This window comes from Erpetoichthys calabaricus, chromosome 3 (assembly GCF_900747795.2).
Source record: "Erpetoichthys calabaricus chromosome 3, fErpCal1.3, whole genome shotgun sequence".
NCBI lineage: Eukaryota > Metazoa > Chordata > Cladistia > Polypteriformes > Polypteridae > Erpetoichthys > Erpetoichthys calabaricus.
In genome coordinates, this window is record NC_041396.2 from 276,779,162 (window position 1) to 276,792,141 (window position 12,980).

Below are 12,980 nucleotides of genomic sequence, written 5' to 3' on the forward strand. Positions count from 1 at the left end.
TGTGTGATTTTGGGCTATACAAAAATAAATTGTATTATATTGTGTGTTAAAAAACAAACCATGTCAGGGGGTGTTTTTATTTTTTGACATTACTGTATATATAAATTGTGAAGCTAATCACATAAATTGAAAGCAGAGTTTTTTATTATGTACAATTACACATATACTGCAATCATACAGATTGTTTTATTATAGGATTTTTATGAAAGGTGCTATATAATGGGATTACAGTAATTTGATGTTTAGTTCAAACTTTCTGAAAGATTTTTCTCTAAGTGGTGACATTTACATTCTACATGATTTATTTACATTATAAAAAGTGAGAAATACAACTGTATATTGACTGGACTGTTATATAATTTCAGAAAAGGAGCTATATTAATTGATTACACTACCCAAAGTCTCATATCATAAATGGAAAGCAATTTAAAGTTTTTTATTTTCAATTATTTTTCCTGAAGTAATAATAATAATAATTAATGAAAATAATAACTAAGATATGTTAGATGGAAGATCTTACTAAAGGTGAAACTACAGGGTGACAGTAGAACATTAAGTGGTTTGACAAATAAGAGGCGGCCATTCAGTTCTCTGAGGCTAAGGATCTGTGCTGGTATCCTGAAGGTTGCTGGTTCGAATCCCCATCACTGCCTAAATGTAATGAATAATTATTATTATTAAAAGAGATCCTACTCTGCTGGGCCCTTGAGCAAGACCCTTAACCTGTAATTGCTCCAGGGGCGCTGTACAATGGCTGACCCTGCGCTCTGACCCCAAGGGGTATGCGAAAACTAACAAATTCCCAATACAAGAAACTGTAAAAGGTGAAATAAAGAATAAAATAAAAATAAAGTTCATCTGGTGAGCTAATAGCTAATTTGTCCCAATATCTCATCCAAGTATTTTAAAAGTTTCCTCTTCAACTTGTCAAAAGAACGACAAAAGAGCCACAAAAAGGTTTGGGGCAGCCTCCCGTATACTTGAACCCGGCTGCAAAATTGGTACATAAATTGTACAGTAGTGTACAGACTGGAGTCCAAAACAGAACTGACTTGGTGAGGTAACGATGGTGGTTTTAAAGCAAGGCGGAGGAAGTGATGTCATTGGGGTTAGGACTAGAACCGAAAGTGATGTCCTCCGGGACCGGATGTGACGTCATTAGGGTTGTGACCGGAAGTGGCGTCCTCGGGACCAGAAATGATGTCATCAGGGCCTGGTGGAATTTCCCAAAACTAGTCTGCAGTGGAAAGATAGAAAGGATTAGCGCATTCTGCCATCCTCTGGTCTGGCATGGAGTACCCCCTCATTTGAGCCTCCCATGCCCACGTATGTGACACTCATTAGTCTTTTCCAGGTTTCCATGGCTCTTTGTGTGAAGGAGTGCTTCCTCGCTTCAGACTTCAATGCACTTCCCTTTAGTTCCCCCCCCCCGTGTCCTCAAGTACACGATTCACCTCAGATGATGGGGCCTACTGGCTGAGACGTTGCCTTGTTATCTTAAGGTGGTCAGTTCATCATTTAGCGAATCATTTCACCTGCCAGCGACAGAACTGCAAAAGTATGAAGATAGTGTTGCCGCACAATGGTTTATAATTTTTATTGGACAGAAATAAATGTGCGTAATTAAATGACATTATACCACAGAGCAGTCTAATATTTGTGAAAGGCACACGGTAACTGATGATGTTCTTTCCCCACAGCCTATCCATCACAGATATCTGGACCGTGGAGGTAATATCAGAAGATGGAGACTGGCCGCAGGATGCCACTTCCTCGGGAGATGAGTCACAGAGGTCAGAAAGGAAGGAGACGCCACCAATGGAGAACCTGCGTTACTGTGAGCTGTCAGATTCTGCCAAAGGAGTTCTGGTGGCCCTGCTGGTGGGTGGGGTGATAGCAGGCTTCATCCCGATTCTGAGTAAGCTGGCTGAGAGCGTCGAGACTGTTTCTCCTCTGCAAATTCTACTGCTGCGTTGCCTCCTGCACCTGGTGGTGTGTGCATTTCTGCCATGCCACAGAGAGAACCGTACCCTGCTGTGCCTGGGCCCCAGAGTCACCTGGCAACGCAGCATCATCTTTGGATTCATTCAGGTCATTTCAGTCGGCTGCGCCTACACGTCCTTCATAGAAGTCTCTGCGGGTATCGCTGCCACCGTGAGGAAAGGCTCATTCGCCATCTCTTCTACAGTCATGGTCCTCTGCATCGCCCACTCGCACCTTTCTGGCTACACCTACTTTGGGCTCTTTTGCACGTTACTGGGGCTGGTCATCACCACACTCCCCAGCTTTATCCATTCTCACAACAGGATTGACATGAAAGCCATCTTGGGCTACACCTTAGCCTGCTTGGGAGGGACTGCACGCGCGGTTGGCCTGAGTATCTTTCAGTCTTTCACTCACAAGGCCAAATTTAATAGCTCCCTCTTTACCTTTGGGCTGGTGGGGACAATAATCTGTGGGCCTGCCTTGTTCTTCATCCCACTCATCTGGCCCGTCAGGGTCCCGACTTGGCTATGCATGTCGGCTGTTGCCATCCTTGGACTGGTGATCTTCCTGGCCACCAACTATGCTGTCACCAAGATTCACCCCGTCCTGGTGTGTGGCCTGCTGCAGTCTGAGGTGGTGGTGTCCTTCGTGCTGCAGTCCGTCATACTGAAGGAAGCAGTCTCTGTCTCTGAGATCATTGGCAGCTGTGTCATTGTGGTCAGTGTCATACTGCTGATTGTGGAGAGCGTCAGGCATAATACCTTACCAAACAGCATAGAAACACCTGAAAGTTGCCAGGAGGAGAAAGCTGTTTTGCCACCCCCTAGTGAAGGTGACACTTGAGTTTACTTCGTAATGGCTGCTTGAGAATGCCTGTACTGTGAAAGAGCACCCAAAATACAATGACTCTCAGCATGGGCTCCACATCCACGGAGACTGGTGGCATCAGTGGTGCAGGTAAAACTCCTTTATCTATCAAATGAACATGACATCAAGGTCTCATTGTTCATGATGTGGGATTAGGGGCTCGGACCTGCATTCCAAAAAAAAACCCCTTGGACCTAATGATAGTTGTTTCTCCTTTTTTTACACAGTAACATTTAGCAGTTGGTGCAGTTCACTTTATTAACAACTCGAAACACGTGGAGCTATCATGTCTCCTTGCTCTGCCTTCAGCATCACAGGGGGTTTCCAGACAAACCGTACCCACATACAACAGCCATGACTACCCTCTGCTGGTCACACACACATTCTGCAACAAACTGGCTGCACCCCAGGACTGTTTTTAACTTACTTTGAATACTTGGTTAGAATGGTTAGAATATCTGAACATTTTTTTTAATTAGTTCACATTGTCAAATATTTTCATTGATCTGTCTATCTGGCAGAATCCACATGTCATTCATTTACTGCCAGTTACAAAGTAAGCTTTATTTTTGTGGTCATTCAAGAATTAATTAAAGTACAGATCAGCCAATTAACTAGGATCTGCTTGCGGTATTACGTAAAGCTTTGTTCATTTTACTCCTCCGTTTTTTAATCTCCATGGGTCCAGGATTATAACCATACCATTTATAATAATGATGCTATTGGAAGTGATCATGACATTATTACAGGTATGCAGTGCAGACGTTTCATCCATTTGTTTTCCAAACACACTTATCCAATTCATGATTGCAGGGAGCCAGAACCTCCAGTCAATGAGAAGCATAAAATATGCCAATGTTCTATCATTTTCTGAAACTATTTATCCACTGAAGGGTTTTTAGGTGGGGAGGGTTGGCATCAGGCTGTAAAAATCAAGCCAAAAAATCTACAGGAGAAGTCTAGTCAAAAATGTAGCAACCCCATATAGAAAGGGGAATATCTATGGAAGATGAAGACAGGTTGTCAAAGCGGAATCAAAAGCAGCAGGCACAATAAGCCATATTTGTATGGGGTACCCATATAGTCACATACATATTTACACTGGTCAATTTAAAAGATTATACATCCATTTTTCTGAATCACCTTCTTCTAATACAGGGTACAAGACAATCAGAGCCTATCCTAAGAGCAGTATACAGTAGTAAACAGATGACACAAACATGACGAGAGGGTGTACGGCTTCCATAACATCCCATAAAACAGGTTAGGACCTTCACTAGGGTCGGCATGGTGGTGCAGTGGTAGCGCTGCTGCCTCGCAGTAAGGGGGCCCAGGTTCACTTCCCAGGTCCTCCCTGCGTGGAGTTTGCATGTTCTCCCCGTGTCTGCGTGGGTTTCCTCTGGGTGCACCGGTTTCCTCCCACAGTACAAAGACATACAGGTTAGGTGCATTGGCGATCCTAAATTGTCCCTGGTGTGTGTTTGGTGTGTGGGTGTATCCTGTGGTAGGTTGGCGCCCTGCCCAGGATTTGTTCCTGCCTTGTGCCCTGTGCTGGCTGGGATTGGCTCCAGCAGACCCCTGTGACCCTATGTTAGGGTATAGCGGGTTGAACGATGACTGACCTTCACTAGTTTTTCCAGATTTGTCCTCACCCCAGGCAGCCAGCCCCAACCACCACAGGCAGGCTTCGACCTGCACAGGCCTAAATTTCAAAATAAATTTTACAAAAATACCCTTCCAGAGTGAGGAAATGTACAACTTCTGTCTAATTAAACCCATTTCATATGAAACCTTTATATATTAGAGTGTATTTATTTGGATTTAATCCAAAGAATAAGAATATGGCAAAAAGAGGAGAAGAAGAAGGCGAAAAGGGTTTGCCAAAAAAGACAACCCAGAGAAAACAAGTCCCAAATGTAAACCAATAATTGAATGCCAAAAACAGAAGCAATAAATCCAAAACCAGAGCGCTCTGCAGGTGTTAATAAACATCTGAATGCCCAACTTCCCAGTCTCAGATATAAAGGCGAAAACTGGTCCTCCATTAGTGACGTCAGGGTGGCCCCACTTCTTGAGGGTTCTACACACAAAACACAAGGAACAAAAATACACCTAAATACATTACATGCAGTACATAAGAACTAAATAATTAGCAATAACATCATGGAAACTACATGAAAACATGAAAAAACAGCAATGAAAGGAAAATTCACATAAATCCTGAGTGCAACATACACATAGGGCAGGAAACAGCCTTGGACAGCATACAAGTCCATCACACACTCATCCACACTGGACAGTGTGGTGACTGACAAGAACGTGAAGCGAAGTCCTCACAGACAATTTATTAGTCAAAGATCTGTGAGGACTTTCCTTAGGAGTTAAACAGAAGAATACTCGCATCGCACAAAGCTCGCTATAATAAATGTAAGGAAGAGAATTAAGTTAAATCACGACCAAAATCTAAATACTTGTTTCTTTTATTTTAATGGAATTCAAAGACTATTTGGTGTACACGTCTATATTTTATAGCATGATGGCGATGATTTAATGATTTTATCATATCCTCTGCAATGCGCAGAGCTCTTATGAACCAAACTCCTGAATGGTGGCATCCACAAGAATTACTTGACCAAATGTCAATCCTCGTGAATAAGCACACAATGTTGACAGAATGATTAAAAATATAAACAGAAAATAAACACATGTTAATAATAAATTCCTGAGAGGCTGATTTTTAGTAAACAAATAACCTAACCTGTTCTCTGCACAGACTGTGGCTGGGCCAAAATTGAAGTCTTCTTGTATTTTTAACCAGAAATAAATTTGTTGAAAATAGTATAACATGATTGCTGCAGGTAGAAATAGTTACTCTAGTGGTGTCCTACATGTAATATTTGACAGAAAACATGGTGTAGTGGGTAGGGAATTGAACTGCACACTGTAAGACTGTTGTCAGAGATCATCTGGCATTGAAAACAAGACATGTATATAAATTGAAGGAAAGTCTGAAAACCGCTCATGGTGTAAATACACATCTATTTAACCTGTGACTAAGACTCCATTATGCAACCTCCTGCTATATAAATTGTTCTGTCGCAGCAGAGGATATTTTAGTTTAGGATCACGAGATGAAGGAAGGTCAAAAATACAAGCAAGGGTCTTTACTAAAAAGGCAAACCAATACTTTGCCAAACTGTAAACGCTTCCGAAGATTTGAAATACAAAACAAATGTTCAAAAGCTGTTAGAAGAAACTACACAAGAACTGCACATAAAAACGTTAAGAGAATCCTAAAATGGATGCTTAAACAGCAGATAAATATGACTATTTATAGGGTCCCCCTGATGACGTCATACAAAGAGCATGTTCGGGTAATTCAACGGCCAACGTGAAAATCTTGAAATGGTGCTGGCCATCGATTTTCAAGATGGCATCATGGAAAAACGGTAAAAATGAATGGCTTCCTCAGGAAATGATATACTAAAAACTGTCAAAATCAAATTCCTTGGTTTCAGAAACCATATTAGCTCCAAAAAAATCCCCGGAAAAGGAGCAAATAAATTAGTGAAATGCAGCAATCATAACACCAATCAGTTTGTACTAATAACTTGTTAATAGCGTTACTGATTGTTTGTAGGTCAGTTACAGGTAGTTCATGTTTATATGAATTACTTATTTACTACTTATTTATTCCTATTGTTTATACTGTAAATTTGTAGCTGCTATGTTGTGGTACCACATTTTTGTAAAGTCTTTGCACCAGTGGGACTGGAAGGAAACATTTTTTATTGAACAGTAAGGTAATAAGAAGGGGAAAGGGGTCCCTGTCCTGGTGCCAAATTTGTAGCATTGACAAATAAATTACCTTCTTTTGTTTGTCTGTCCCACACATTCACTCTATTATAAAAGAAAATCTTGAGACGAGACTATTGCCAAGAGATTTTTTCAAGTCTCACCCTCCTCTCAACCATTTCAGGTTAACGGCCCACACCCACGGTCCTCTCACCTCTCATTCGTGTGAATGCTTTTGTCACACACAGTTTTTGCACTCTTAGCTCTTACAAATTTTTACGTTTTCCTCACTTTAAGTTCCCAATAAAAGAAGACTTATTAAGTCCAAATCTTATTGAAGAATTTCATCCCGAAGGGTTATCAACAGAAGAAATGAGTACACGGGCAATCCTAGCACAGAGAAACGATGAAGTCAAACGAATTAACATGAAAATTGTCGATCGGTTACACAACAAATTGGTAAAGTGCGTATCAATAGACTAAGCTGAAAGAGTTGGTGGTGATGGTGCGGAAGATCAAAACATCAACTTACAATATCACATAGAATATCTACAACCGTTAACACCGTCTGGTCTTCCACCGGCCGAATTACTGTCGAAAGAAGGATGTATCATAATGTGTAATTTATGTCTGAGTGATGGGCTATGCAATTGGACAAGATCAAAATTGGTCGAACAATTCTGACATGTAAAATTTTAACAGGAGACAAGAAAGGTAATGTAGTACATCTTCCGCGGATAACATTAGACACTAAAGGAGATCTTGATATGCCATTCGTATTAAAATGTTTACAGTTTCCCGTTAGAATAGCTTTTGCTATGACAATTAACAAATCACAGGGACAAACATTCTTATTTATTAGAGAGAAAGAAATGATATTCACTCACAGGCAGTTATATGTTGCATTGCCACGATGTAAGTCTAAACACAGAATCAAAATTCAATGCGATATTGACGAAAAGTTAATTACAAATATTGTTTTTACTGATGTTTTACAGTAAAAGTGTAAATTTAAAAAGTATTTGCGTGTTAATTTCATAGCCAAACAGAACAAAAACGTACAAGGCAACAAATACCTCTAACGCAACATGAAACATAATTTTCTTTTTTATATTATTACGTTTTACTATTTTTTACTATGGTTAATTACTTGCTATAATGTAAAATAGTTAGTTCTATTATGCATATGTAAGAATTCCCATGAAAATAACAATCTGTTTAAATTGTACATCCGCTTCCCCATACGTGAACGGAAGATCTGCGAAGTGGCTAGTGTGTAGCGCCCGCCCCGGGGTTGGCAAACGCAGTGAGCTGGGGGCAGAGCCCCCTAGTTTTTAAAGTGTAAATGGTGTATTTGAATCTGCTTATTCAAAAAGAAAGCATTGTGCCAGCATGACAAATGAGCATGAATTTGGACATTGTGCAGTATTCAGCATCTTTAGCAGGTATTTTAGATCTGTTTTTGGAATTTTTCTATGTATTGTTTATTTTCCAAACTTTCATTATTTGTCCATATTTTGCTCGTTTGCATCTCAATAACATCATGCCATAGTGTAATGTCAGGTTTCAGAATCTACGGATGTGTTGAAGCATTTCGTTGCACACACGTCCATTAATGGCATGGTTTATGGCCAGGGCTGCAGCACTGACTTGCTTCACTTTAATTAAAAACTAAAGGCAGGACACTATTCAAAAAGAGTGTAAAAGAATTACAGGCTCCCACCTAAGCCTTCAAGACAACAATTTCTAATTTGCCCTGTGATGCAATTAAAACACAAAACAAAATATAAAGGTTTGGGGATTAGCCCCTTGTAATAATTTGTTTGGTCAAGATGATAGATTTTCATTTATCAGACATTCGACAACCGTTATTTCTTCTGTCAGCTTTTATATACAACAACATGGCAATCAAAAATGGGTACAGGAAATGACGAAAACAGGATGTGACGTCATCAGCACGGGACCGGAAGTGACATCATCAGTTATGGCCGGAAGTGACGTCATCAGTTATGGCTGGAAGTGTCATCGTCAGTTATGACCGGAAGTGAGTCATCACTGCATGGCCGGAAGTGACGTCATCAAGGCAGAATCGGAAGGGACGATGTAAACAGGAGCCGGAAGTGTTATGGATGGTGAAATAGATGATGGATCTTTATCTGCAATGTTAATTATCTCGGGTAGTTCATTATTTGTCTTCTTTATTTCTGTAAGGTCAGAAAGAGAGGCATTAATACCATCATACAACCCCCCATCTGATAACCATTCACTCACCTCTAGGCCTGTTGACTGCCTCCTAAGCGCACGTGTGTGACAGCCCCTATAGTGAAAGTTCGCTTAATAGATTAATCCCCTGCTTGTCCCAACATCATGCAAATCTCTCTCAGCCAAACAAAACAACTAATGATTCTTTATATTTGTAGTGGAAAGATGGCCTCAAATGTTTCAAAAGGAGGTTTTGTATCGTGTTTATTTCTGGTTTTGAAATTCTATTGAATTATTTTTGTTTGCAGCATTGTCAGAGGTTTTCCTTTGTTATTTTTGTGGGGGTTTGGAAGCAAAGTCAGAGAGGCGAGATTGCGTTGGTTTGGACATGTGCAGAGGAGAGATGCTGGGTATATTGGGAGAAGGATGTTAAGGATAGAGCTGCCAGGCAAGAGAAAAAGAGGAAGGCCTAAGAGAAGGTTTATGGATGTGGAGAGCAAGGACATGCAGGTGATGTAACAGAACAAGATACAGAGGACAGAAAGATATGGAAATAGATGATCTACTGTGGAAACCCCTAACGGGAGCAGCCAAAAGAAGAAGAAGACATTAGAGGGTGTGGTACCCGGATGGGGGTGGTACCCAGCCAGGACGCCCAGGAGGACCAGAGGAGGGCTTGTGCCTCCTCCAGACCACGAGGGGGCGACTGCCCTGGTTGCTTTGGGGGCCACGGGTACAGAGCTGGGAAGCTCAACCCTGTAGGGGCCCGTGGTCACCGCCAGGGGGCGCCCCAGTGCCTAGAGAGCCCTGGACCTCAGCACTTCTGCCACACCAGGAAGTGCTGGGGGGGAAGAGGAGCAGGGACACCCAGAGTGCTTCCGGGGATACAGCCGGTACTTCCGCCACACAGGGGAGTGTCGGCGGAGGAGTGTCAGGAAGCACCTGGAGCACATCCGGGTGCTTATTTAAAGGGGCCACCTCCCTTCAGAAGAAGACTGGAGTCGAGTGGAAGTGGACGAGAGTTGTGTTGGAGAGGAGTGGAGGCGGCCTGAAGGAAGCAGGCACTGTAGAGAGAGGCCTGGACTTTGGGGGATTGGTGCTGGAGGCACTGGGTTTGTGCAGTGACTTTTGTAAATAGTGTAAATAATAAACGTGTGTTGGGTGACGTAACGATGTCTGTCTGTCTGTGTCCGGGCAGCTTCTCACAAGGGTCAGCTCAAGTTGGACGGTTGGGAGACAAAGTCAGAGAGGTGAGATTATGTTGGTTTGGACATGTGCAGAGGAGAGATGCTGGGTATACTGGGAGAAGGATGCTAAGGTTAGAGCTGACAAGGAAGAGGAAAAGAGGAAGGCCTAAGAGAAGGTTTATGGATGTGGTGAGAGAGGAAATGCAGGTTACGGGTGTAACAGAACAAGATGACGAGGACAGAAAGATATGGAAGAAGATGATCCGCTGTGGCAACCCCTAATGGGAGCAGCCGGAAGAAGAAGAAGAAGAAGATTTTTGCTGGTGTTTATGTAATTTAGCTTTAATCACTGCTGGATTCCATTGTAATTTATTCACAATTCTTGCCAATTGATTCGTGTAAACTAAGTAGGTGTAGGTGTGTTGGTGACAACATGTCCAAACATTTAAGCCATCTCCAGAGTAAGTTTGAGGAGTTCTACATGTTTGTTTTATATAAAACCAAAGAAGTGGCTGTTAGAGTAGGATTACAATGTATTGAACTGAACCTACTAAACATGAAAATAAACATGAAACAAGTCAGTTACAGTATCTAGCCCCAAAAAGATCTGGAGGTGGCATCTGAATAACACTCTAGATAAACAGAGAAACTCCAGATCCATGCCAATACCGTAGGCAAAAAAATGCACAACAGAATATCAAAAAGTGCATGAAAGGAAAAATAAATGATAAAAAACAATAATGTACTGTGCGTTTAAAAAACTAACTACTAAGTAAAAAATATGAGGACAGGCTGCCAGCTTACAGTTATACTTTCATTCCTTTTTAAAAACTGACACCAGACGCCAGTGCATACACTTTGCACCACACTGGACGCATGCATGCAAATGCCACACCAAACACATGCATCTGCCCAGCCATGTTTGTCACCAACACAGCAAAAAAGAAAGATGCCATAAAAATAATAAAAAAACAATAACACAAAACACCAAAATACATTTAGCTAGATTTACAAATTAATGGAATGAATTGTTAAGGAATATTACTGCTTTTTTAAAGGAAAAATGACAGTTGTGACATCATTCACCGATGGTGCGATTATGTCTACCATGTAGTGTCACCTTCGTCACAGTCGTATTGGTTGATTGTGTTCATACTGTAGAAGGAGCACCAGCCAAATAAAACTGTATGAAAAAGAAGAAGCTGATACAATTTTACAATAATACGGCAAAAAAGTGCTGAAGCAATTCAACAAATACCAACTAATGTTGCACATTTAAGCACAAACGTTCAAGTGAATAAGGAAAGTGTTGAAAATTAGTCAAGGAAATGGGAGTTATATGCAGATGTGCTGGGGTGCTGGAGAAACAATCCGCCTCTTCAGAACACCTGGAGGTGCTTTCCCCAAACATTTTGCTTAAATCAAATCAGTCAGTCATCGTCCAACCTGCTATATCCTAACACAGGGTCACAGGGGTCTGCTGGAGCCAATCCCAGCCAGCACAGGGCGCAAGGCAGGAACAAATCCCGGGCAGGGTGCCAGCCCACCACAGGGCACACACCCCCACACACCAAGCACATACTAGGGACAATTTAGAATCACCGATGCACCTAACCTGCATGTCTTTGGACTGTGGGAGGAAACCCACGCAGACACGGGGAGAACATGCAAACTCCACGCAGTGTGGACCTGGTAAGCAAACCCAGATCTCCTTACTGCAAGGCAGCAACACCACCATGTAAATCAAATCAGTATCTTCAAAATGTTTCCTTTATTTTCTGAGCTCTCTGTAGAAATTCCTGAGATGTTAGTGTTCTGCCCTAAAGCAGATAAACGGCTGGCCATAATAAACGAATGAGATGAATCATAAAGCAAAGACGTGCCAGGGCAGAGTCATGATATTACAAACAGAAACCACTAAACTAAAACTTAGATCAGGAATCAACGTTAAAGAGAGAAAGAGTGAAGGTCAAAGTCCTAATACAGAATTGAGATTTTCTTTACACATAGCAAAAGTCATTCAGAGTTTATTCACAATCTTGGATGTTGCAGGACATGTGTGGTGCCAGTGTGTAAATGACGTCATGCTGCGTGACTTCCAGGCCAACTCCCCTAGCAGTGGGATGGCACATACTGTACAAAATGATGGTTGCCACAAACCACAGAATGGCATCACAGATGTTTTCAAAGCATAATGTGAGTAGAAATTTAAATCCCTCAAATCAAAATATATAAAGCAAACTATAATATCAGATTCTCATAAGTGGAAATCCTCAGAGGTCTAAAAATGGATTTAGAACAGAAGAAAAATGAACAAACACTGGCATACATGTATCTTAACAGTTAGGTAATGATGATTACTGCATGCAAGTGGTGTTGTTATTTCAATAAAATATTTGCAATTATAATCACAATCAAAATCATTTTTGTTTCACATTTACCTTTTCCATTGTTGTGACTGGAGCTTATACTATACTAGCTGTGCTACCTGTCTAAGAAGAGCTGAAATCACATTGATTTGGTAGACCTTAGCAATGCAGCATGCAGTGCATATGTCTCTGTTACATGCCATTTGGTATGGGATAATCCCCTTGGGATTAATAAAGTATCTATCTATCTATCTATCTATCTATCTATCTATCTATCTATCTATCTATCTATCTATCTATCTATCTATCTATCTATCTATCTATCTAAAGCAGTGTTAATGTTTGTGGTGCGCTGACTGTTGGAATGGCAAATGCAATGCATTTTATTACTACTACTTCTTCTTCTTCTTTCGGCTGCTCTCGTTAGGGGTTGCCACAGCAGATCATCTTCTTCCATATCTTCCTGTCCTCTGCATCTTGTTCTGTTACACCCATCACCTGCATGTCCTCTCTCACCACATCCATAAACCTTCTCTTGGGTCTTCCTCTTTTCCTCTTCCCTGGCAGCTCTATC

At 41.3% G+C, this 12,980-nt stretch overlaps 1 protein-coding gene across 1 annotated transcript; it reads left to right on the forward strand.

Annotated features, from left to right (window-relative positions):
• The first annotated feature begins 1,683 nt into the window (after window positions 1-1,683).
• LOC114649562 (solute carrier family 35 member G3-like) lies at window positions 1,684-2,829 on the forward strand. Its single transcript, XM_028799054.1, has one exon. The coding sequence runs from the start codon at window positions 1,684-1,686 to the stop codon at window positions 2,827-2,829; it is 1,146 nt and encodes a 381-aa protein (XP_028654887.1).
• The last annotated feature ends 10,151 nt before the right edge of the window (window positions 2,830-12,980 follow it).

What these genes read in the sequence shown, in the direction of transcription:
- LOC114649562 (XM_028799054.1), top strand. Translation starts at nt 1,684, where the DNA reads ATGTTCTTTCCCCACAGCCTATCCATCACAGATATCTGGACCGTGGAG.